Source organism: Coccinella septempunctata, chromosome 1 (genome assembly GCF_907165205.1).
Source record: "Coccinella septempunctata chromosome 1, icCocSept1.1, whole genome shotgun sequence".
Taxonomy (NCBI): domain Eukaryota; kingdom Metazoa; phylum Arthropoda; class Insecta; order Coleoptera; family Coccinellidae; genus Coccinella; species Coccinella septempunctata.
Genome location: NC_058189.1, coordinates 28,645,292 through 28,673,148, shown reverse-complemented (window position 1 = coordinate 28,673,148; position 27,857 = coordinate 28,645,292). Strand labels below are relative to the sequence as shown.

The following is a 27,857-nucleotide window of genomic DNA, read 5'->3' as shown; positions in this document are numbered from 1 at the left end:
TGTGACTCCCTAGTCTAAGATGAGATATTGATCTTCTCGAATCGATTCAGAGATCAGCTACACGTATTCCGTACGGAAGAGTTCGTCCCAGTTACAGTGAGCGTCTACGCATATTTGGCTTGAACACCTTTGAAGACCGACGTACGAGAGGGGATCTCATAATCACGTAGCACATACAGACTTATTCGTGGGTTCCCCAATTCTGGAAGTGCTGCATCATTCGTTTTGAACGCGAACATCCTCAGAGGTCACGAATTTAAACTGAAAAAGGAGAGCTTCCGAACTACACCTTGACAGGGATTCCTCTCAAACAGAATTTTCGCCATGTGGAACGGGCTGCCAAGCGAGGTTGTTTGTGCTCGTAGTGTGAACGTGTTCAAAAACAGATATGATCGTTACATATCTAGCCAGAGTTTTTAGGGTGTGTTTAGAGCGCGGGTTTGTTCATTTTCTCCTATTTTCGTTTGTCAATTTGACTTTTAATTCTTGTTTATTTTGTTAATCATTCTTCTTTTGATATATTTTATATTCTGAGCGGCTATAGGCTTTGCCTTCGCTCTTAGTTATAATAAATAATAATAATAATAAAATAATTCTATCTCCGCTCTTGAAAATAGGAACAATGCATGCTTCTTTCCACCTGTTAGGAAACACACCACTACTCAAAGACTGATTGTAAACCAATGTAAGCGGATATGTCAATGAAGAGGCACTTGAAACGACGAAGTATGAGGGGATGCAATCCGGTCCAGCACCCTTATTTTCATTCAGTTTATTGAGAGCCTGTTCAACCTCATCGATAGAAAATTGAACACCAAAAAAATAACAATGAAGTATATTTTCGAATGTTTCTCTGGATACCTGTGAGCTAGAAGATGGTTCAACATAAACACTCTCGAAATACTTAGCAAAAAGCTCACAAGATTCATGTGATATTTGATCAAATATCAACAGATGTAGATCACGTCAATACATATGAACCTATAATGAAACAAAATCTCCCTCATTCAAAAAATCCCCAACACTATAATAACATTTTCTAGCCAAAAACATTTTTAATCTTTTTTTTTGAATTGCAATAGGCATGCATTTAAAATTTTGAGGAAATTTATTCCATACTGTGATTATAAAATATACAGCATTCCTTTGTATATAACTAAAATTTGTTTTTTCTCTACTGAGATAATTTTTTCCTCTGGTATTGTATTCATGACTTAACAGTAATTCTTTAAAATCATTGAAGTTGTTGCTTACATACATTACACATTCATAAATAAACAGACTGTACAATGTCAATAAGTTATTACCAATAAATATATTTCTACAGCTCTCATTGTATTTCATTTTGAAGGTAGTTCTCAAGCATCTCTTCTGCATTTTGAATATTCTCTCAGCCTCAACAGAATTACCCCAGAAAATTATTCCGTACCTGAGTTTGGATTGAACGTAGGCATAATAAGCTGTCAGGGCCGTCTCTTCACTAATTGTATTGGTCAATATCCTCAAAGCATAGCAATATCCTGCAATGCCTGTAGACAGATTTTCAATTTGTGTTTTCCAACTCAGGTCCCCATCGATATATATCCCCAGGAAAGGTACTGCATCCTCTGTCTTGATTGTTTAACCATGATATGTCAAGCTTATGGCTTCTTTATTTCTTTCCCTAAAGACAAGCAATTTTGTTTTATCGATGTTTATTACCAATTCGTTTCTTTTGAACCACTTTTTAAGATTTTCCAAGTCACATTCAAGCTGATCCTTGCATTCCGTCACAGTCTCACGAGACAAAATCATTGATACATCATTAGCAAACATAACCATATCATTGAATGTTACATGAAATAAATCATTGGTATAGATTATGTAGAGTAGAGGACCCAATATTGAGCCTTGTGGTACACCTCTCTCAACATGTAAGGGATCTGATATTACCTGTTTGCCATTTCTTCCTCTCTCTGTGGTTCTTTGAGTTCTTCTTGTTAAATATGATCTGAAGAGATCTAGTGCAACTTCTCTTATTCCATATTTTTCCATTTTTTCTAGTAGGATGTTATGATTCACACTGTCAAATGCTTTTGTCAAATCAAGGCAAAGAGCTGCTGTCACTTGATTTTTATTCAATGATTTTATGATGGAATTCAGTGCCTGATACATTGCATTTATTGTAGATTTTCCCTGCCTGAAACCACATTGTTGCTTAACCAAGATGTTATTTATTTCAAAAAAATGTAAGACCTTATCAAAAATTATTCTCTCGAAAATCTTGTTGATATTAGATAATATTGATATAGGACCATAGTTATCATAGATGTTTTTATTACCCTTCTCGTGAAAAAGCTCAAAGCTTCTTTGAGTGCCTGTGGATATTCACCTACTTGCAATATTCGATTGATTATATGAGTTGAGGGTTTCACAAGTATTGATGCACAGGTTTTTAATAGGTCAGCAGGTATCTCTACCTCTAATGGAGGGTGAAAAGTGTCAATAGACTGCAGCAATGTGAAACATTTCCTATCCGACTTTTATTACAAAGCACTAAATCTAAAATATTATCTTTGACATTTTTAACACTATTATATTGCCGCAACTCCAAGAATGAAAACAGATCCATTAGTTCTTGATATTTGGGTTCAACCTTTGATGAATACATATCTGAAACCATAAAGTGAAATAAACCCAAAAATTAAAGGAATAAACAAAAGTACAACAAGAAAAACAATCTAAAGACTGGATAAATCATAGTCGCGATGAATATGAATTATTCTAGATGTATCGTCCTTCCGCAACATGATATTGCCATTCTGAACCCATACATACTAATAGAACTTCTCTCTCGCAGCAGAACGCACCTCCTTGAACAAGATTTTGTTTTTCATGTTTCATTTATATACATCCTATCAGCGACACCTTCAACAGAAATTCCCGAATGCTCGCCATTATTATGCTTTTTCGCCTTTTAGGCACCCAAAAATGTATCACGGTTTATTCTTGAGACAAATCTAACAATATTTTTTGGCCTATTTTTGATCTTAGATTGAACTCTCGATATCGTATCTATCATTGCCACATTGAACACACATTGATTTAGTACGTACGCTGGCCATCTAGAGGGATTAGTTTATCTATGTTCCTTACATAGGCGTTTTGTCACTTCTCGAAATTGATAAAAAGCAAAAAAGATTAACTTTTCCTCTTTAAATCCTTCTATACCAAAAACTAGACATACGATCAATTTTGTCTAACGAACACTTTTGCCAAGGAGTTCAAAATCTACAACATACCAAAATTCTGGAAATTTAACCGAAAGACATTTTCCATTCAAATGGTGCGTGGTTCTTTGATCGATGCGCGGCTGAATATTAGCATATTACGCATGTTTTGTTTTTTATTACAGATTGATATACCCAGTGGAAGCTTACAATCTCATTTGGCTGAAAGTGCATATCTTATTAACGCAAAATATCAGCATCATAAACCTGCCGCAGATCTAATTGCTTCTTTGAAGCCCTTCGCAGCAAAACCCAAGGATATTAAGGAACAATTGCATTCAGCTGATCTGAAGAGAATGGTATTTATGGTCAACAAAGCCGATGAAAACCAACAAAAATGGTTTCAAGGTCTTATATTTTCTTCTTTCTTTTCTGATAAAGATGCTATGGAATGTTTGGAGAAATGGGCACATCTGTGTGATGAAGAAGATGTTAGTAGATTATTGAATCAGTCTGTGAAGGTGAAAGACGAAAAACCGAAAAAATTAGCATTGAAATGCGCGTCTCTATTGAATTTAGAGCAGTTGATTGTTGTTGCAATAAGACATTTTTATAATAATGGTTTTGTTGTATTAAACAATAATCAACATGAAATAGTTTCATGGTTCAATAAACTAAAAGATTCTGATTCAGTGACACAAGAGGCCAGTCATAATTTATTGTTCTTCATACTCGAAAATCCCGATTTTTCGATCCATTTCATTATGACAGAGTGCATCAAGAGCGAATTTTATATTTCTTCATTGTATGATTGCTTTATAAAGTTGAAAGATATTTGGAGAATACATGACATTTGCTTGAAGAACCTGAGTGAGCTCATAAGAAATAAACCCCCAACAGCAGAAACTTCTCAGTCGTATAAAAAATTGATTCAAACTTTTTTTGTTATTAACCTGATGACATTCGAAGTGTTCTCTGGTAGAATACTATGCCCCATTTTGGAAGAATATATGAAGGAGAATAAGTATAAGGAGATGAAGCAGCTGCTAGTGATACTGAATGTAAGTTCAAATATTTTTCCGAAATTTCCCGAATTTCAAATGTATATCCTTTTTAGAATCTTGAGTTGAGTATAACAGTTGGAGAAGGCACAAAGAAATTTTTTGAAATTCTATTCGAGGTTATACGTAAACGATCGGATGTTTTCATATCTGATTTAACTTTACACAGTGCAATACAGGAAAGTATTCATTTGATTTTGTACAAAACGTCTCCGAATCCACAACTTGGTGAGTATCCTAGTTTTTTTTTATCTCTTTCACTTTCGACATTGCTATCTGAAAGTAGTTTCTACCCAAGTTTATCGTTTCCCTATGATAGTCTGTTTATTTCTAAATACTGATATGAATCACACCTTCCATCAATTTATTTCAGGTTTATTTTAATCAGTTACCAGAGTATGTTTAGTTATTATTCTTGCTTTTTTCAGGAAATAATAAAGGACTAATGAGTTCCATTGAAACAAATGTTAAATCGAAAATATGCGAAATGCTAGGTCTGAATAACAGCAAAAAGCCCGATAATTATTTTACTTGCTTTGTCCCCAACAAGCTCGTATCAAGCTTTCGATGAGACATCTTATGAAATTTTGAGACCAATCGATCCAAATATGTAACAAAGCGTTGGAACGCTGCTCCAGTTTGTAAATCGGTTGTTCTAGGGAGGACAGTTGTTAGGACATCTCTACTCAGAATTGCTCGATGGATTTCATATCTGGAGAGCGTCTTTTCAATAGCATGAGCTTCCAGCGCTTCATTTACCAGGCGACTACGGTGAGAACGGGCATTATCGTCAATCAAAATGAATTTTTTCGCAAGAGTAGCCGCAAGCGGAACGACTATTGTTTCAATTATCATATAATCTCAATCGGACACAATCTCAGGCAAAGTATTTAAATCAGTTGCCAGATTCCGTTTCTATAGATCATCATTTGAGTTACTTATTCTATTCCTCAATTCCATTTTGCTGTTTTCCGGCACTACTAAAATTAACCAAGGTCATACCGGTACATAAAAAGAAGTCTGTGAACGATATTGCAAACTATCGCCCCATTTCTATCCTCAGTCAATTATTTTCGAAAAAGTGCCTTAAGGAATATCTCCTAAAGAAATTTCTATATAACATGAATGAGTTCTTGTAATGTGTTTAGATTCAATCCTTTATGTGAAACTATTGTTTTCTTCTCTTTGATACCTCCATATACAATTATATAAGATTGTCGCTAAGGAAAATAAAGAATCACAATTACCATCCAAAGTTCAGGGGCGTGTTTACCATGGAAGCTAGGGAAGCGCAGCTTCCCTAACAAATTCGAATAAAATTAAGGACATAATAGTATAACAATAATATAAATAAATGATGAAACGAAAACAATAATCGTGAAAAATAATCTCCCCATTTACATTTTTCTTACGAAACAACGTAGTAGCGGGCAAACTACGATAGGAACCACGGACCTAGCCCTGAAACGCCTTGTAAGCTGTAATCTCCCAGCGTAACGCCCGTAGTAGATTTCTGTATATAATTTCGCTGGGTACCCGCGAGTATTGGATCGATGGCGTAAATTCTAAATGTTTTATGATGCCTTGTTCATATATTGAGGTATGGAAACTCTCTTATTAAAACTGGTATTGACAACTGTCAATAGGTAACTCGGATTTTCACTCGTTCCCAACATCTCCCTTTCTGAGTTCAAAATCTTTCAGGTAACAGGGGATTCGTTTAGTTCTAGTTGGTCTAACTTCACATTGAGGCTCTGTAGATATGTCCATTTCTTGTTGACTATTTTGTACAACGCGGTCTGGGATAACTTCAAGGATAGGCTCGGGTTGAAGTAGTTCCCTCGATTCGGCTGATGAAGTCGTGGCCACATTTTTTCCCTGGTTCCTAGATATCTCAAAGGATTCCATCAGAATTTCGAAGGGCAGAATATCATTCTCGTTACCAGAAAACTTAACATATCTTTTCTTCAACTGGTTTGCATGTACTCTCAAAATTCTCTGGGAATTTTCAAGTGATATTTCATACATGACATTCCCGATCTTGTCGGTGATTCTTCCAGGTTTCCATTGGTAACTATTATTACTATGAACTTGGCAATAAATCATATCACCAATTTCAAATGATTTGGAAGGAATATCATCATTGTCGTTACCTTGATGACCTACTCGAGATGGCAACAATAGGTCAAGAGTTGTTCTAACTTTCCTACCGAGTAGCACTTCTGCTGGAGATGTGCCATTTGGCGTATGACAGCTTAGAGTATTTCGGTAAGTCACTAAAAATGTCTGAATCTGTTGTCGCAATGGTTGTCCACCCCTTCCAATTTTTCTCAATGCTCGTTTGAAAGTATCGACAAACCTTTCCACTTGACCATTGGATTGCGGGTGGTAGGGTGCTGTCCTTATGTGATCGATTGCAGTTGCAAAATATTTGAGAACTTTGACTGCAAAATTGACTTGCATTATCGGAAACAAGAATTTGGGGATTTCCGAATCTTGCAAAAATTTCTTCTAATGTTCTGATGATGAATGCAGTTGTCGTAGTTTTCGTGTCCACTTTTTCTGGCTATTTCGAATAAGCATCAACAATAATCATAAAGGAATCTCCTTTAATTGGTCCTGCAAAATCTATATGAAGTCGTTGCCAGGGTCCTTCCGGTGTAGTCCATGGCGAAAATGGAATTCTCGCAGGAGATTTTGTCGCTTCAGCACAACTTGAACATTTTCTGACGAAATCTTGAATATCTGCATCAATATTTCTCCAGTAAACGTAACTCCTTGCAAGGGATTTCATTCTTTCTTGTCCTGGATGACCTTTATGTAATTGGTGCAGAATACGACGCTTGAAAAATTCTGGAACTACCACGCGTTCTGCGAACATCAAACATCCATCAATGACTGAAAGGTTATCTCTTTTATCGTAGAATGATTTGAGTTCTTGGCCATTTCTTGGCCAGGTATCCTTTTGTACGTATTCAATTATGTTTTGAAGCTTCCTGCATTTGGAAGTTTATTGTTGAATCATCCTGTGAGTAACTGGAAGAGCATCAATGGCAATATTCAGAACATGAAGGACCACTGCTTCAATTCTTATTGAAGAAATTATATATTCCTCATCTTGAACTGCATCGAAGTTGACTAGCCTTGAAAGTATATCAGCGTGTCCGAAATTGTCTGTTTTAACATATTCGATTTCAAAATCGTATGCTTTCAGAATAAGAGCATACCGTTGTAACCGATTTGCTATATGCACAGGAATGCCCTTTTTTGAGCCAAATATTGCAAGTAATGGCTGATCAATTTGAAAAATCACACGGCGACCATATACCATACGATGGAACTTTTTCGTTGTAAATACTAGTGCAAGAGCCTCTTTTTCTATCTGGCTGTACTTTTTTTCTGTGTCTTTGAGCGATATAGAAGCATGATAGATTGCTTTCATAGATCCATCTTGGAATTTATGGAAAATGCAAGAGCCAATACCACTATAAGAGGCATCAGCTGCTACTACAATGGGAAGTTCTGGGTTGTAGTGAGTCAATAGGAGATTTGATTGTAAAATTTCCTTAAATTTGTCGAAAGATTGCTGACAATCACTACTCCATTAACATTTTTCATCTTTCTTCAATAATTGGTCGAACGGTTTCCGAAGTTCGTGCATATTCCTAACAAATTTTCCGTAATAATTAATTGCTCCTAGATAAGAACGTAGTGTTGATATATCGTGTGGTGGGGGCATATGGATAACTGCTTCGATCCTTGAAGGATCGGGCTTTATTTCGTGTTGATTGATAATATTTCCCAAATATTTGATTTCGGGTAGATTGAACATTTTTGAATCTTGAGATGAAACCCGAATTCACGAATCCTCTGTAAAACGTTCAGCAAATTCCGTTGATGGTCTTCTATATTCTTTCCAGAAATGATGATGTCATCAATATATGCTGCTGTTCCTTCCAATCCTGATATCATCGTTTCAATAATTTGCTGAAACAATGTTGTAGCTACTTTGATTCCAAATGGAAGCCTATTGTAAGAAAATAAGCCTTTATGAGTATTCATTGTGAGGTACTTTCTTGAATTTTCCTGGACCTCAACTTGTAAAAATGCATCAGACAAGTCAATAACGCTGAATACTTTCGGATTGGCTAATTTCGGAAAAATATCATCCAAGGTGGGAAGAGGGACTAAATGAGGTTGAAGAGCATCATTCAACCCCGTCGAATAATCTCCACAGATACGTAAACTCCCATTTGCCTTTTTCTTTACTACAATATGTGCAGCCCATTCAGAATAATCAACTGGAGAAATTATGCCAAGATCTTGAAGTCGATTCAGTTCTTCAATTTGTGCCTGTGCAGCGTAAGCCCCTGGTCGTTTTGGACGAAAAACAGGCTTAGTTTCTCGCCAAACATGCAATTCCACCTTCATTTTTTTTGCAAAGACCAAGGCTATCATCAAATATATCAGGAAATTTCTCCTGTAATTCTTGAACATTTCGTAGATTACTATTCGGAATTAAGGATAACATATCTCTTCTTGACACAGACATCACATTACAAATAGAGTTCAGTGGAATGTCCCACAATCCAAACATCGTAATCCAATCGATTCCCAATAAATTGAGATTCTTCACTGGACTAACATAGCATTTTCCTGAATATGATTGATTGTTATAGGCTATGTTGCATTTGAATTCTGAAATGAGAGGAAGTTGTTGACCGCTTTCATTTTTGACTAAATTTTTCGTTGGGAAACATTGAGGCTAGTTTGGTCCACGTTTCCTCTGATATTATGGTGATACTGCCTCAGATGAGGCAGTATCGATTTGCAGATTGACCGTTACGCCATTGATCATTAATTGCAGATATTTGCGTCCTGTTAGTGAATTCACCAGAGATATTATGTTGCTTCTGTAATTGCTGTTCTGCTTGTAGTTCCTCCTTTTATTCTTACCACAAAACCCTTCCTTGTGACCAACTTTCTTGCAGTTTTTACATGTATGATTCCGGTAGGTACAATCCTTGGCAAAATGCATCTGACCACAATACCAAACCAACATGCTGATTTTGGTCTATCACTGCTTGAATAAATATTCGATTCTACTTTATCTTTCTTATTGTCATCATACGATTTCTTTGACGACCAATATTTTTTTTTGAAATTGCGTTTACCATTGATGTGTTGGAATGTTCTACCATTGCGGTATCTTTCTTCAAATTGATTATATGCTGACATTCAGAAATTAAATCTTCAAGGTTGAGAAATTCTGAGTTTTTCCCATCAATTTTCGATAACAGTCGTGATCTCACATCTGAATCGTCAGCAGACTCAAGCCCACACACGAAAATAAGACATTTGAATTGATCAGCTGTTATTTTCCTGATGTCAAAGTCTTCACAAAACTTGTTCACTTTTGCAGCATATGCAACGAAATCTTCCGCACTATTTTTAGTAAGTTTCATACACTGATAACGAGTGTTAAAAATTGAAGTTTTCTTTCCGAACATATCTTTGAGTTTAGCTACTGTATATTTGAAATCGATTTCTTTAGGCTCTTTTGGCAAAATGAGATTGATTAATTGTTGATGAACTTGTGTGTCCAATTTCCTGAGTAAAAGTCTCACTTTAGCTGGATCTGAGAGTTTTTGTGCATCCTCGATGAACAAACTCTCATAACGTAGGTACCATGCATCGAAAGTTATGTTGTTTTCTGGATCATAGTGGAATTCAGTGATTCCATTGCCTAGAGTTTCCATACGAAATTCTTCACTTACTTGGGCAGACTTTGGTGAAACTTCACTTGACTTGAAACTCTGAGACCGAAGTAAAAGAAATTCTTGTTGATTCTTCATCAATTGATCCTGCTGAAGCTGCGCCTGGACTTGTTGGGCTTTGATGAATTCGGTTATTGTTTTTTGGAATTGCTCCGACATGATAATTATTCACAGTATCCTCGTCGCCACTTTTATGATGCCTTGTTCAAATATTCAGGTATGGAAACTTTCTTATTAAAACTGGTAATATATTTCAAAATGATTGAAAAATACAACATGAAATTATTATTTGACAACTGTCAATAGGTAACTCGGATTTTCACTCGTTCCCAACAAAATGTCATTAATTCAACGTAATTCAACGTGAAATTTAAGCGTTTTAATTCAAATTTTTAACTGTTGGCTATTTATATTTTATCACTTGGGAATATCTCTTTCTTATTTGACCATTATAAGTATTTTCGTGGCTTGAAAAGTACGAGAAATTCAACCTTCCTCGGACCGCCTGTAAGCTGCGATTACGTAGCGCTTGGCAGTAGTGCCAGTGCCGGGTGCCGACTGCCGGTACATTATGCGCTTATTTTTAACTGCTATGATTTTGATTATAGATACATATTGGCTACCTATAGAAGATTTTTCGGTACACAGATTTAATAATTTCGCAAGTGCTTTTAAACTTTAAAGAAAGGAAGAATTATGGACGAAGCCTTCAACTCTTCAAAATTATCCTTCGATTTTCTCTTGTAACGTTCCGAATTGTCTGTTCATAAACTTTGCAGGTCAAAAACAATTTTCTGCTTTGCAAAGTAGAGAATAGAATACTATGGCGTTGATTGAAGTACCTATTTGTTGTAATTAACATTTAAATCAACGACCAGAGTTGGAATACAAAAATTGATATAATTATATCATCTACTATATATTTTCCGTTCAAAAATCTAGGTGTTGAGATTTTTGGCAATTACTTGAAAGTGGAGTTACCAAATGATTGAGTTGGTGATGGTAAAATAAAATCTTCATAGTACATCAAACACTTCACATAATAAATAGACACTCGCATGAAGTAAAATTATATACAACATCTAAACAGAGTGAACCTATTTACAATTATTGAGAAGTTGTTGAGAGAATTTGAGAGTAATGTTTCAACGAGAAAATCAACGTTGTATTTGCTTGAGAGAAAGAGCAGGTTGAGTGAATTTCATGTATCGTGTAACAAGATCAATTATTATGTGTTTGATAAGAATTGAGATAGATTTACATCAAAGCGTGTTTATGTATTTTGAGTTGCATAATACTTGAGCTTGATAGTTATGAATTGATGTGAGTGTCATCATGCAAGCGCAGTTTACAGTGATAGAGTTTACGATTTCATAAACTGTCTCGCTATCAGAAAAACAGAAGGTTGAAGTGACAAATTGAGAAGTTAGAGATTTGTAATGTACTGAGTCAGGTGTAAGGAGACTGAATGAGAGAGATGATTACAAACGCTTACAGGAAGAGCAAATCTATTAGAAAAGCAGAAGATTTTCTATGAGAGTACATAAATCGAGGTGAGCTGTGTTACAAATGCAATGTAGAGAAATGAAATATTGTAAACGTAGAAAGAATTAATGAATAGTATTCATAATTGAGATTAAACAAAAAAAAATAAGGCATCATAATTTTCAGGTAATAGAGTCATGCAAAAGTTTACAATAAATTATACTTATTTAGTTGAAATCAGGTTGGACCTCCTCGAGCGTTATCACAAACCAGTCTCCACGAGAGTTAATTGAGTGTATTCCATTATTCAGAGTTCTGAGTGTAGTGAGATGGATCGCGATCTGGTCTATGAGAAGCCTTCGAAGTGTCCAACTTGAGAGTAGAGGTACCTGAAACTTAAGAGGCCTGAGAAGTCTGATCGTAAGAGGTGTAAAGTTAATCTGAGGTGACATGTATACAAAATGAGTGAATACAACTGTGTGAGCTTCTAATAGAGTGGTGTGAAATGTGAACTTGGTGCTAAAATCTGAGAAATCAAAATGTGAGTGGTTTTCGAGGTGATGTGATTTAAAGTGAATGGAATATCGATGCATTTTGAAGAGGTTGAAGCAGTTAGGTACATTGAGGACGTGGTTGATTGAGAGATTTGGAGAAAATTGAAAAAATATACATGCAAACATGATAGAGATATGTAGAACAGAATATTTCAAATGTTATAGTGAGAAAATGCATAGCGATGGAGTGAATGTTGAGAGGAAAATTATGTAAAATGATATTCTAACGAATACATGCAAAAAATGATTACATTTTTTGTAGTATGAAAAACGTACTGTACCTTTTGAGATGTTAATCGATTGATAAATATAAAATAATATCATTTGATTTGAGATGACTGAGAAAGTTGAGAGTGCACTAAAAAATCACGTTAAGAATTCAGACCAAGTTCCAATTCACTTGAGCGAACGAAGAATCGAGAATCGAATTAAATTGAATTGAGCAGATTCAACAGGTCCCACCAGTTTTTTTGTACAGCTGATTGACAGCGATTTAAAGTTTACGTTCACAGAAGCGTGTAACGATAAACGTAGTCACTGAGTTGATAGAGTTGTGCACCGATTGATAGAATTGGGTTAAAAATTACTCCAATTTTTAACATTCCGACCGCCATAATTAACGAAGTTGATTAGATCTTCGTGAATTATCCGTTGTGAGGAAGTTGAGGCAATCCATCACTCCAGTGTCTGAGCTACTTAATCCACCCATAACTGGAGCGAACAGACTGCTTTCAATTCTCAGAGTGTGGAGGAATGGACGAGATGGCTGCACTCGAGATGTTGGTAGTTGTCCCATGAGTTGTTGAGAGCGGTTTCAGTATATGGGATTTAACTAGAGCTCTTCTTCCAATGATCCCATACCTTTGACGTATTGTGACTAGAGTGAGTTGGGTGCCTCCATGTAGAGTTGTTCGGTGAGTTTCATCTATAACTAAAGAAGTAAATTGAGAGTGTTGAGGAAGAATAATTGGATGCTTGCTATCTGGGTCGAGCTGAGAATGGGAAATTCGTCCGCCTACACGAATTACACCATTGTTGTCGAGGAATGCAGTGAGTCTACTGAATACATGTGAAGAGAGAAGTGGAGTCTGTGATTGAGGAGCCTTGAGTTCATGTGGAAAGTAGACTTTTTGAATTGCCTTCGAGATGCTTCCAAGTCAGTTGAAGTCAGGTGTGTGAGGTGTGCTGGATCCAGCTTACGTTGGAGTCGTGCGAGAACCTGTAGATGAGATCCCATGAGTAGTCTGACTTAGTGGAGGTGAGTATGGAGATGGCTGGTCTTGCTTCTGATTCATGGTCGGTTGTCGGTGCCGGCTGACGATTTGGCCATGAATCTTCTGACTTGGAAAGCCATGATGGTCCCGTCCACCATAGCGAGTGGTTGCGAAGTTGAGAAGAAGTTAACCCTCGTGATGCACAGTCGGCAGGATTGTCTTTGCCGGAAATATACCTCCAATGGGCCCTTGGAGTTAGATCTTGGATTGTTGCAACTCTGTTCCGTACAAAGTCCTTCCAACGTGAAGGGTGAGTGTTGATCCAAGCTAGAGTGATTGAGGAGTCCGTCCATAGAGTGGTTGAGCGAATATTGAGATCTAAAACATTATGCGCATAATTAACGAGTCGAGAGAGGAAAAGAGCAGCTGATAATTCGAGTCTCGGGATTGTGAGTGGTTTTAAAGGCGATACTTTGGTTTTGGAGCAAAGCATTGCAACTTTGCATTCCTTGGACGGAGTTCGAACTAGAAGGTAGAGGACGGCTGAAATGGCGAGTTGAGATGCATCAGAGAAGCCGTGGAGTTGGATGAAAGAACCCTCTTGAGTGTTAATCCATCTTGGAATTGTGATGCTGGCCAGCTTGGAGAGATCTTCACTGATGTCGTACCATTTCTGTTGGAGTAGTTGAGGAAGAGGTTCGTCCCATGATAACTTTTGGAGCCATAATTCCTGCAACAACATTTTAGCCCTAATCGTAACAGGGGAGACTGAACCGAGTGGATCAAATATTTTAGCAATATGAGATAGAACTGATCGCTTGGTGATCAAAGACCCAGATAGATTGGAGCTGACTTTGAAAGTGAAATAGTCTTCTTGAGGGTACCAGATTAGACCTAACACTTTAGTTGAGTGAGAATCTTCATCGAATGAGATTGGAACGGGTGTTGATTCTTCCTCTTGAACGACGTGAGATAGACTTGAGACGTTTGACTGCCATTTTGGTAGCGGAAGGCCGGCCGCCATGCAAAGGTTCAGGAGTTGTTTGGCAATTTCGAGAAGTTGATGTTCAGTATCTGCTCCACCACAAATATCATCAACATAACGACCTTTTGTTAATGGAGGAATGGCTAGTGGAAAGTTGTGACCCTCATCTTTGAGAAGTTGGAGAAGAACTCTGATTGCCAAAAATGGAGCTGATCTAGTTCCGTATGTGACTGTTTTGAGATGGTATGTCTTTACGTTGTTATTTGAGTCGAGCCAAAGGATGCTTTGAAGATCCCAATCATCAGGATGAACAAGAATCTGTCTGTACATCTTTGTGATATTTGTAGAGAAGACAAATTTAAATTTACGCACCCACATAAGAACATCTATCACGTCGAGTTGCAGTTTCGCTCCGGTGTGCATAATATCGTTGAGAGAAATACCAGTCGAGGTGGGGCTGAAGCCGTTGAAGACTACTCGCAGTTTCGTTGTAGAGCTGTCTGTTTTGAGAACACCATGATGGGGAAGAAAATATCTTGAATTGACCTTTTCTGACGAGACTGGTTGCATGTGCTGGAGGAGTTCATATTCATCGAGAAATTGATGGTAGAGCAGAGAGTAGTCAGGATCCTTGTCGAATTTCCGAATCAAGGCTTGCAGACATCGGAAGGCTCGTTGTCTGGAAGAACCTAAGACGTCGATAGATGATTTCAATGGTAATCTTACCATGTATTTCCCTGAGGCGAGCCTAGAGTGAGTGGAGACTAAGTGGTTTTCACATTCTTGCTCGTCAGAGGTGAGATGTGAGGTAGACGTTGGTTGAATTTCTTCCTGTTCCCAAAACTTAGTGAGGAGATGATGAAGGTCTTCATCTTGAACAGTATGAAACATTGGAGATTGGATTGTAAGGCGTTCCTGTTCTTGAAACACAGGGCCTAGAATTAGCCAGCCGAAGATTGAGAGTTGTGCGATTGGAGATGATGGAGGGCCTTTTTTCATTTGAGGAAGAACAACTGAGCCATATACATCAGCACCCGAAATGATGTCGATGGCTCTTGAGATGTGGTATTCTGGATCAGCTAACTTGAGATGTTGGAGATGTAGAGATTGCTGAAAACATGTATAGAAGGAAGGCAAATTAGAGAAAGATGATGAAAGAATGTGAGCATCAATATTTATGCTTTGATAGTCATACGTCGACTTGAGAGTGAGGGCAAGAGATCCTTGTGTCTTAGAAGTCTTTCCATGGATTCCCACAATTACAACATGCGACTTCCTTCTAGGGATATGAGTTTTCTGGCTAGATCTTGAGAGATGAAGGTCAGCTCGGATCCAGTGTCGATGAGTAGTCGAGCCGTGTGTGAGCCTGTTGAGGTGATGAGATGGACGATGGCAGTGGCGAGGGGGTGTTGAGTCGTGGTAGCTGAAGAAAAATAATTCAACGCTTCTTCGAACTATTTTGACGGCTTGAGAGCTGAGTTGCTAGAATTCACCTCCCTTTGAGCAGATTTGTGAGATGTGAGAGCTGATTGTGGAAGCACTCGAGGGGGTACCGGTGAAACTTTGAAGTGTGGTTTACTGCTGAGGGGAGCATCATGCAGAAGGGTATGATGACGACTTCCACAGATTTTGCAGATCTTTGTCGTTCTGCAAGAGTGGCGATGATGTCTACCGAGGCAGTTGGAGAAGAGGATGCGATGTAATACTACATCAGCTTTTTCTTGAGGTGAGCGTTTGGAGAAGCGAGGGCAATCTGCGATGAAGTGGTCATGTCCACAATCATCACAGGTGTAGCTGGGCATAGAAGTGACTTTATTTGAGATTGGTGTGTTTGAGGAGGCCGATTTACTTGAGGTGAGTGAGGGAGAAGGTTTAGTTTGAGTAGTAACCTTTTGAGAAATTGTGTGCGCTGTTGTGCGAGAGCGAGAGCATTCTTGAGATGACTGTCTCTGGTTGGACTCAGTCCATTCTAGAGCTCTGGAGCGAGATTGGAGGAACTCCATCAACTGAGCGAAGGAGGGAAATTCGGTATTAGAGGAGATGAGAGTTTCCAATGAGTTCGAGAGGCGTGATCCATACGGTTGATGATATGGAACACCAAGAGATTGTTGTTCTGCTCTAGATCTTCACCTAGAGCTTTCAGACTTTGAAGAGGATTGACGATGCTGTCAATAAATTGACGAAGAGATGAGGCAGTAGAATTTTTCTGATTCGCCAATGAGAAGGAGAGCAGTTTTGCGTATTGAAAAGAAAGGAGCAGCCTTTTATTTTCATATTGTCCATAAGCTTCTTGTCCATAAGCTCCTTTCAAGCTATGGGGAACGAGACTTCCGTTAAGGGGAGACTAGAGATGGTGTCGAGAGGTTCATGAGAGAGACATGTCCGAAGGTAATGTAACCTTTCAATGTCAGAAATTGAGGTGCTATTGATTACGAGGGATTGAAAAAGGTCTCGGAATGCAGGCCATTTTGAGAAATCGCCTGAGAAGGTGGGAATTGAGATGTCAGGCAATCGTGGACGAGTTTGACAAGGCTGAGGGGCTTGAGCAGAAGTGGATGGCTGTGAATCCACAGGATTGAGTGACATATTGAGCTGAATTAATTTTGAGATGGCTGATTGGAATAGAGAGTATTCCTCGAAGAAGATTGAGGATGCGAAATATTCGTGGTCGAGACAAGACTCAGGCCACGCTGACTCAAAATACGAGTGCGTCTTTGAAAAGTTCTTGTGAAGGTCTTGCAGTTGTTCTTGAGTGTGGGACAGGTGTTGCACAGTCCATGTTGAGACGTTGGACAAATTGGAGAAGACGTCCTTCATGAGTTGGAGCCTACTCATTTGAGTAGCGACTTTTAATCTGAGGTTGGTAGGAAGACCAGCCGAGCGTGTTTGAGGTTCCACATCAAGCTGCGAAGATGTGGAAGATCTGGATGATCGAGTAGGTGGGACCTGGAGTTGACTGTCATCCTCTTTTGGAGATGGAGAAGATCTTCCCGGCTTTTGAGACATGACCTTTTGAGATGGATGTGATATGAATGAATGATTATTCCAACTCAACCATCCGGCTCGAAGGACCAAAAATGCAACTTCTGTAAATGACTGGGATCGTTGAAGGCAAACTCTGGAGTTCTACTTCACGGCCGAGAAAATTGATGATGCCAAAGTAAAACAAGCAAAATTACTGTTGCTAGGTGGTCCAGAAATTCAGTATTTATTTTTTTCGTTGCCAACGGTGACTGAATATCCAGAAAACTATGATGCATATTCTTACACAATGGAATGTCTTGAAGCCAAGATTAAGCCAAAGAGTACCAAATGGTATGAACGCCATATATTGAACCATATTCGTCAAGAAAATAGCGAGTCCATTACTACCTTCCTAACACGGGTTCGTAAGCAAGCAAAGAATTGTTCGTTCCGAGATTCCTCGGCTCTCGATGAAGCCATTCACATGCAGATTATTGAAGGTTGCCTTTCTATGGAACTTCGTAACCGTTTACTAGAAAAGGAGGATATGACGCTAGATCAAGTCGAAAAGCTAGCCAGAACCTTGGAAAGTGTTACTCAGCAGTCCAATGCTATAACAGGACATTCTGTCTCTCCATCTCTAAATTCTTCCTCAGTTTGCCGCACTCCTCATACAAATTCCCAAAAGAGGGGTAAAAAGGAGTCTGATAATTCGCAGTCTTTCGGTTCATCCACAAGGTTTACTTGTTTTTGTTGTGGAAATGAAGGACATAGGTCACGGGATCCTCAATGCCCTGCTCGAAGTGTAATCTGCAACAAGTGCAAGAAGAAAGGTCACTTCGCAAAAGTTTGCAAGTCTCGTTCCCAGCTTAATGAGTCGAAAGCAAAGGAGTCACAGCCATCTTCATCCTCCGTCAAAGTAGTTTGTGATGACAACGTTTTTTGCGTACGAAATCTTATTGAGCCAAATGACGAATTGTCACTTCGGTGGAGTTCCTACTGAAACCTTCATTGACTCTGGAACAAAGTGGACAATGATGTCAAAAAAAACATGGAACATGTTGTATCGTAAGGGTGTTCGATTCTTGAGTTACGTCCCAAACCCAGATGTCAATTTCTTCGATGCTTCTGGTCGAGTGAAATATACAGTGCTTCAAACGGTCCATATAGAACTGCAGATTGGTGAAAAGATCCAGACAGCAGAAGTAATCGTTGTCAAAGAACATATCCAAACACTTCTTGGCCGTGTCGATGCTAAGGCCCTCGGAGTTCTTCGAGTTGGTCTGAATGCAACCAAGGACCTTTACGTTCGAGTAGTTTCGACACCAATAGAAGAGCCCTTATCCAAATTGAAGGAGTTTCAGCTCCAGATTCCAATCGACAAATCCGTTCCTCCAGTCATCCAGCCCTTTCGAAGGATACCTTTCGCATTACGCACCCGTATAGAAGAGCAAATTAATGAGTTGCTTCGATTGGATATCATTGAGCGCGTCGAAGGTGCATCTCCTTGGGTTTCTCCCATTGTTCTGGTTCCAAAAGGACCAAATGAAATTCGTCTTTGCGTTGACATGCGTCGTGCAAATGAAGCTGTACTACATGAAAAACATCCAATTCCAGTGATCGATGATATTGCACCGTTGTTGAAGGATGCTACTGTCTTCAGTAAGGTTGATCTTAAGCAAGCGTATCATCAGATCGAGTTAGCACCTGAATCAAGAGAAATTACAACTTTTGGTACACATTTGGGGCTGTTTCGTTATAAGCGACTAATGTTTGGATTAAAATGTGCTCCCGAGATGTTTCAACGCATATTAGAGAATATCTTATCAGGGCTGAAAGGTGTCTTCAATTACTTAGACGATCTTCTCATTTTTGGACGCACACTGGAAGAACACGATGCTAATCTTAAAGCAGTCCTTCAACGCTTATCAGATGTTGGTTTCGTAATCAACCCTGGAAAATGCCAGTTTCGAAGAAATGAAGTAACTTTCCTTGGACACATCATCAGCAATAATTCTATTCGTCCAATGCTTGACAAGGTACGTGCAATTAAGGAGTTCCGTGCACCACGAACAGCAGAAGAACTGCGAAGTTTCATTCCTTATTCCTCACTTCTCCACAGTATTTGATGTACTTCAGAAAGTAGCTCGTCATAATCCGTTCAAGTGGACAGCAGAAGCGGATCAAACATTCATTCACGTACAATCTTTGCTTTCTGAAGATACTTATCTGAGTTTGTTCTATCCTGAATTGCCAACAATTGTTATGGCGGATGCAAGTCCAGTAGGTCTTGGCGCAGTGCTGCTACAAAGAAAGAATGATCAATTTCGTGTGATATGTTATGTCAGCCGTTCTCTTTCTCCAATTGAACGACGGTATTCCCAAACGGAGAAAGAAGCTTTAGCTCTGGTATTTGCAGTGGAAAGGTTAAAAATGTATTTAGTTGGTCGTGAATTCGACCTGGTAACGGATCATAAACCGTTACAAACCATTTTTGGTTCGAGGTCAAAACCGTGTGCAAGACTAGAACGGTGGCTTTTGCGAATTCAAGGTTACAAATACAGAATTATACATGTACCAGGCAAGAACAATATTGCGGATCCATTGTCACGCTTAGTTCCACCTACAAATATCGTAACAGAAAATGATATGTACGGGAAGAATTTAGTAATGGTTGTACACAGTTTAGTTCCAAGAGCTATTACCTTGAAAGAGATTCGTACTGCATTAGGAGCAGTTGAAATTTTAAAGTCTGTTTGTGAAAGCCTTCGTTCAAATCGACGAGTCACTGAGAAGCCATATTCTGAATTAGTCGAAGAATTATGCATTGTCAACAACATTCTTCTACGGGGTTCTCGCATTGTCATTCCAGCATTACTACGGAGACAGATATTAGAGAATGCACATGAAGGTCATTCAGGTATTATAAAGATGAAGGAACGCCTCAGAAGCAAGGTGTGGTGGCCTGGGATTGATAGGGAAGCAGATACATTTGTTCGCACCTGCGACGAGTGTCGGAAGGTTGGTAAGTCAATCACTTTGCAAGAGATGTCTCGTCGTACTCTCCCTGATGGACCTTGGCAGGACTTAGCCATTGATTTTAAATCATTGCCATCAAACAAACACTTATGTGTTGTAGTAGATTACTTCAGCAAATTTATCGAGTGCAAGGTCATGAAGAAGACCACAGCTGAAGCTACGACGGCATTCCTGCAAGAAGTTTTTGCGAGGTTTGGCTATTGTTATTCAATAACATCCGACAATGGTCCTCCTTTCAATTCTGAAGAGTTTTCAAATTTCTGTAAAGAGTTAGGTATCATTCATTACACCACTCCACCTTATTGGGCTCAAGCCAATGGAGAGGTAGAAAGGCAAAATCGCAGTATTAACAAGATTATCAAAATTGCTATGCTGAAAGATGAAAACTACAAGCGGGAGTTAAACAATTATCTCCTGATGTATCATTCAACTCCTCATTCTGTAACTGGTATTAGTCCGGCAGAACTCATGTTCAATCGCAAACTTCGAGACAAAATTCCAACGATGAGAGAACGGATCGAAGTTCCAGGTGTTCGAGAACGTGATGCATACCAAAAGGCGTTGTCATCAGAAAGACTCAAATATGACTCAGTTCCTGACAAAGCATTTGAAGTTGGAGACGAAGTTTTGGTAAAAAGACCTTTTAGTCATCTTAAAACTGATTCCAAGTTTGAAGGGGATACAGGAACAGTTACATCAGTAGATGGTCCATTGGTCTCGGTTAATACACCTGCGCGTTCAATTCAACGTCATGAAAATCAAGTGGAATGGTATGATCATCGTCCAACTGAGAAGTTGAGAGAGGATACATTACCTGAGCGATCAAAAGTGGAGAAGGTTCACCACCTGCAGCAGTTTCGTCACGTCCAGTTCGCAATAAGCAGAAACCAGTTTGGCAGAAAGATTATGATTTGTCATAATCATTTTCTGCTTTGTTTATTCAGTTCATTTGTTTTTTTTTAATTTAAATGTAAAAAATGGTTTGTAGTGGACCTACCCATGTCAGACAAAGAATATTATTGAGCTATTATCACAGAGCACTAATGCACGTAGATTATGGTGATTGTTCTATTTTCCATGGAGATGATAATATATTAATTTAGCGTCGATTGTGACGGACGGAATAAAGTTTGACAAAAAATACATAAGAGTCAAACCCTTCCAACTTATATAGGCAGAAATGCAACCGCTTTAGTTCGCCCTTCAGCCGATGCGATTACTTTGGGGCGCTAGAGTCGAGTCGTGTTACTTTAGAAATCAAATATAATATCTTTGATAGAAATCCTACATAGATTTTCAATCTATGAAATACTGTTCTGATGACAGATTTATTTTGGCGAAGTTTTTCCAAGAAATGTTCTTATTTTTTCAATAATTTGTTTGACTAGTGGGAATCATATACGTTCTTCTAGTTCCGTTTCTTGCTTTAGTGGTAAGTGATTGGTTTTTTGATAATTATGTTTGTGTAATCATGAAGCTTGGAATTTGTCTGCTCACCGATGGCTGAAGAAAGTATAAGTTCTTCAGTATTTGAAAACTCAACATCCCTTCAACAAATTTTTCTCGAAAATGGTTTACCAGAAGAAACAGAGGGTTTAACGAAGAGAAGACTTCGAATATCAAGTCAACAGGAACAATTACAAGAATACCTATAATTCATTTCTGGTTTACTGTAATAGTTATGTCATTATATTCCTGACCAATAACATTTTCTGCAGAACAACTCCTTAGAGATATGGTTTAAGGTTTAATAAGAATTCCGCTCCTTCCTAAACTGCTCTTATTTTATTTTCCAATAATTTGTACTTGAATACTTTTACAACACCCCCTGCAATGCACTCGTTTTATTAGGTGGTATACCTTTTTAGTTCCACGGTGGGTAATTTCATTTCATTTTAATTGTTTCTGTACCTACAATTCAATAGTTGAAAAAAAATCACGATTCATTTTTCAATCAACAAATTTGTCATCGATTTATCTGTACCTAATGTAGTATCTTTAGTTTTGTTGCAAATGAATGAAATAGTTTAATTTGTGAATTACAAGTAAGACGACGTAAAGTCTACTGGGGTTCGAAATTTCAAATCGAATGAATAGGTTTTGGCCAGCCACCTACGACCGATGCCGCAGAGCAGTAGTTCCGATTTCCGTCGGTGCGATTTTGGAGCAGCGCTGTTGTAGTGCCTAGAAATCATAGATTACAAACAGTGTCAATAAATTTAGTACGGGAGTCGGGCTTCTTTTCGTTTGGTATTTCTATGATAAGAGTTTTCCTTCGAAGAGTAGAGAACATTACATGCCTGACCTATGCCGACAAGATGGCCGAAAGTGAAGGTGAATTCTCAGATCGCTCTGATAAAAAGCTTAAATCAAGTGCAAAGGGTAACAAAGAATGCTCCCACTGTAATAGAAAAGTGGTTGAGAGTGTCAAGTGTGTTGAGTGCCAGTTAATTTTCCATCCTGCATGCATGATACAAGCGGCAAGTAAAAAAACAGTTTCTTGTGTACATACTGACCAACAAGAAACAGAAATCACGGTAGAGAAAATGTTCAGTACCAAGGAATCAGAGATTAAATATCTCAAAATGAAGGTAAAATACCTAGAAGAGCTCCTGCTGGAAACAAGAAATAGCAATAAAATATTGATTGCTAATAACGAACTATTATTAGAAAAAATCAGATCTAACAACAATGATGAACAAAGAAAAGACGTTGACATTGCTGTCAACCACAAGAATTCAGTGATGGCATAAGACAGAGAGAAAATCGAATTGATTGAACCACAGATGTCAAAAAACTTACCAAATGAAATTTCCTGGAGTAACATTGCGAAACCTGATACGCACGTTGGTAATATGTTGACGAAATCTGTATCGACATCATATCCATATCACAAGAATAATCAGACGAATGTTGAAAACAAGTTTAAGGAATCGACCAGAGATGGCGGACGTAACGATCACAACGTGGAACTTCGGACTAGTAGTGATAATAATGGAGCACAATCGACGATAAAGAATGATAACGAATGGAAGACAGTGGATCGAGAAAGAAGATTCAATAATAGGATCATATGTACAGGCACGAAGAAATCGCATGATAACATCATAACAGGAGCACGTAAGAAGAAATGGATTTATGTGGGAAGAATATCGGGAACCGACATAACGGAGGACAGCATTTTGAACTTTTTGAAAGACGTTACAGGAGTCGATGGAATTGAAGTGAAAAAGCTACAAACTCAAGGTTCAAACTCAGCTTTTAGTGTAGGCGTATTTGGAGAGGAATTTCTAGGAAAAATATGTGATCCTGAAATTTGGCCTGTGGGAATTATAATCCGGGAATTCAGGTTTAACTCTTTTCAACAAAAATACTCGGACAGGAAAACTGACATCGACTCAACCAATCAACAGAAAGGAAAATCGCAGTGGACAAAACACAACTAACACCAAGAAATTTACTGTTTTACAGTTAAATGTCCAGTCCTTAACAAATAAATTAGATATTGTTGAATTACTACTCACTGAAAAAGATCCCGATGTTGTAAGCGTCGTTGAACATTGGTGCAATTCTGATAATATAAAGACAATGGCTATTTCTGGCTACGTTTTGGCGGATTATTTTTGTCGACCCTATCGAGCTCATGGGGGATCGATGATATATGTGAGGGATACCGTTGAAAGAAGAAAATTGAGCATCTCGGCGTTCTCCGTTGAAATGCAGTTTGAGGTATGTGGAGTTATTATTGTGGCGAATGGTGTGAGGTTAGGTATCATTAGTGTATCAATAGTGAACAATTTTGTTTTTCATTTGTCAAATTATAATTTTCACGATGTATGTGAAAATGTAGAAATCGATAAGTGTTTTGAAGCATTTATTTCCGCAATACAGAACATCTTTGAATCTTGCTGTCCCATGATGACTCCGGTTACCTCCTGTAATAGTCGAGATCGAAGCAAGGGTTGGCTCACAAAGAAAATTGTACTTGCTAAACAACAACTAATGCATCTTCATTGGTTGCACTCACATTTCAAAAGCGGTGATACTTTCAACATGTACAAACAAGCCAAGTCATCTTATATTTTGATGTTGAGGGTTTCGAAGCGAAAATTTTATAGTCAGCTGATCAGTACATCTGATAACAAGAATAGAACAGTTTGGTCTTTGGTGAACACTTCAACTGGCAGAGTCTCTAAATACAATTTCATTGAGCTGGATGTGGACGGTGTCCTGCACGTTGATAATAACGAGTTGGTGGAGATTTTTGCTGAATACTTCTCAACTATAACTGCTTCTTCACTCGAAAAATATTATAGTGACTCTCTCTCTACTTCATGCACTACCTCGGGTTTGCACAACCACACTTTCTTTTTTTATCCTGTTTTAGACTTTGAAATTGCTGATATAATTAAGTCTTTGAAGAACAAAAAAAGCACCGGGTTAGATTTGATCTCTGCACGGGTTTTAAAATTGATCAGCTCCATAATTTGTCCCCACTTCGCTTATTGCATTAATGCATCCGTCAGTGCTGGACTGTTTCCAGCTATCCTCAAAAAGGTCTATTGTCATTCCAATTCCTAAAAACAAGGACACATCCAATATTGTAAACTACAGACCGATTTCCATTTTGAGTACGTTTTCTAAAGTTTTTGAAAGAGTTGTTTTAGACAGAATGATCAGATACCTGGATAGGTTCAATTTGCTCGCCTCGGCTCAACATGGATTTCGACCTGGTAATGACCAGGTCGAATGCGACACACTCTGCATCCGTCCATTTCGTCAATTACGTATATGAGAGTCTTGATAGTGGTTTTCATGTAGCAGGACTTTTCTTCGACCTTTGTGTTTCAAGGGCTTTCGATAGTCTATCATTCCAATTTAATCTGGACAAATGCTACACCTTAGGTTTTCGAGGTGTGTTTTTGAAATGGCTTGGTAGCTACCTTGAGGGTAGATGCATGCGTCTGAAGGTTGGAAATTCGTTCTCTTCAGATCATGGGGTTAACTTGGGTGTGCCTCAAGGTTCTGTACTTGGGCTTGTCCTGTTTCTCCTCTTCATTAATGACCTTCCTGAAAATCTTCAAAGAATGTTCATCAGATCGTTGGACCTCCAGGGAATTACTCTTATCAAGAACTTTTTGTGGAACCTATTTGCTGACGATGCTGCTGTGGTAGTTTCAGCTATGTCTTTTGAGGATCTACAAATATTATGTGAACTTCTTTTGAGTAATTTTGTGAATTGGTGCCATCACAACAACTTGATGATCAACATCGGAAAAACTGAGATAATTTATTTCACGTTAAGCCATAATAACCGGAGACTGATCCTTCGCGCTCATGATTGTGACATTTCCTCTGGAGAGAATGCCAAGTTTCTTGGAGTCCACCTTGACAGAAATTTGAAATGGTCTGTCCATGTTGATTCGGTATGTCGGAAACTAAAAAGTTCGTATTATGCAATAAGTAGAGTGAAAAATATGATTTCCTCGAATTCTCTCAAGGATATCTATCACAGCCTCGTGTATAGTCATTTGTCATACAACATTCTGCTTTGGGGTAGCTCATCAGATAGTGGTAGGGTTTTCATTCTACAGAAGCGCATATCCCCGCGTATGTCATGCAGACCTTTGTTTGTTGGAAATGGCATTCTTACTTTGTGTTGTATTTTTATCCTGAAATCCCTTTTGTATGTGAAGGAGAACGAAAAAAATACCATTCAATTATCCAGCTTTCATGATTACAATACCAGAAGTGAGTGAAAATTATATATCCCCCAGCACAAAACCGCAAAGTTAGAGATGTCCTCTACTTATAAATGTATCAAACTTTTCAATCATCTACCATTAGGAATAAGATCTCTCAATTATGATAAATTCAAGAAGAAAGTTAAAAGCTTGTTATTAAGTAGATGCTATTACACTGTCAAAGAATACTATGATGATTGTATCACTGATTAACTGCACTATTGTTCACTTTTCTAATTTGACTTGTCCTATACATGTATGTACATGTCCTAAAGGATGAATAAATTATTATTATTATTATTATGTCATTGGATTCAATCTCTTTCATTTTAAAATTCAAATTTTGGGAAATTTTTTTCATTACTAATTGTCTTTTTTAAATTTCAGGTGCTTCATTTTTCGCAGGTAATTTAGAGGAAAAATATAGACTTAAATACTACAAACTATATTTGTGCAGTCCTACGGAGACTGGAGCACTTTCACGTTATTTAATAGGAAATCTCGCCCCTGATCATACAGCTTTAATCATTCAGCTGATGAGGGTATGTAAAGAAAATTGCACGTCCCTCGCCATTTCCCCTAGTAGGTAGAATTTAATATTTATGGATTGAAAAAACTACCCTGTAATACTTGGAATGATTTGGCTGAGTTTGGATCAAGGTTTTGTTCAATTGGGTAGTATAATTTGGTGATGAATGCTTACATAGGATGTTGCTCTATTAATAGTGTGGTAGCGAAAATAAACACACTATTTGTTTTTTAAATATTTAATTCTAGGGAAATCAATTTCGGTTTTCAAACCATCATCAGGCCAGCTAAAAAAACATATACTCGTTCTATTTTTTGTTGCAATTATGTAGGTAAGGGTTAAGTAAGAGCATGCAATCGTATATATTTTACCTACCGTTCTTAGCGGTATATTCTGAATATTTCGTTATTTTGATTTTTGGTTTGATGATCAAAAAAATTTTTAATCGGTGTGGTATTCTATATAAATTTTAAAAATTCGAACAACGTGAAATATGTGTCTGCTTTTTTTTGACGTACTAGAAATTGAGAATGAGCTGTCAAATGTCCAAGTTGTCAGATGTCAAATCGTGTATTTTTTTAATATCTCCAATTGTTTAAGTAATGTTAGTTTGTGGTAATTATTTCCCCTGTATAGTATTCTTAGGTGGTCAAAACTGGTATTGTGTTTGTGATCTTCTAGATGGCAACCCAATGCTGATCTCGGTTGATTCCTGCAGTGTTCTCTGAATCTTTTTTTTACATTACGTGTGGTCATACCGATGTAGAAAGCAGGGTATTCGGCGCAATCAATTTAATATATTTCGCTTAGTTCTTCTAACTTTGTTTTGGATTTATTATTAATAATAGTAGTATAACTAGAGCCAACGAAGAAAGTAAATTGGGGTGGTGTTTTTAATTTGACCAGTTCGGAGAATTACGGTCATTTATAGATTTCCAAAGGATAACAGAGCAGCTGTCAAATTGCTGACAGTAAAAAAAAGCAAATTAGAATGTCTTAGTCCTAAGTCACATGATGCGCAATGAACATGGGTATGGTCTTCCACAGGAAAAATCTACGGAAACCGAGACCCAAGAGAATAAGAAACTTGTGGCTTCAAAAATTGCACTAGGGTTTTGAGATCCGAATATCAGACGACGAGAAGGAAAAGATTCTAAATCAGTGCTGTATGGACTCATTTTTTCATTTTCGAATAAATTCTCGAAAATGGTAATCTCTCAAACTGGTCATCTTACGTAAAATTATATACAATGTGTAAATTTTAAAAGGTTTTGCACTGAATATCTAGGCTCCTAT

The 27,857-nt window shown here is 37.9% G+C and overlaps 2 protein-coding genes across 5 annotated transcripts in view; one reads left to right on the top strand and one right to left on the bottom strand.

The window, feature by feature from the left end:
* LOC123307882 overlaps nt 1-27,857 on the top strand; it is a 98,606-nt gene that overhangs the window by 14,689 nt on the left and 56,060 nt on the right. For 2 of the 4 annotated variants that reach the window (XM_044890366.1, XM_044890359.1), the window contains exons 4-6: nt 3,395-4,270; nt 4,327-4,498; nt 26,420-26,574. In XM_044890366.1, coding sequence (XP_044746301.1) covers nt 3,395-4,270; nt 4,327-4,498; nt 26,420-26,574 — 1,203 coding nt within the window. The remainder of the gene's footprint in view (nt 1-3,394; nt 4,271-4,326; nt 4,499-26,419; nt 26,575-27,857) is intronic. The other 2 variants (XM_044890384.1, XM_044890375.1) reach the window with 1 other exon arrangement.
* Nucleotides 923-2,281, bottom strand: LOC123308054. Its single transcript, XM_044890594.1, has 2 exons — nt 1,933-2,281; nt 923-1,776 (listed from the first exon to the last, which is right to left on the bottom strand). The coding sequence occupies exons 1-2, from the start codon at nt 2,152-2,154 to the stop codon at nt 1,621-1,623; spliced, it is 378 nt and encodes a 125-aa protein (XP_044746529.1). The 5' UTR covers nt 2,155-2,281; the 3' UTR covers nt 923-1,620.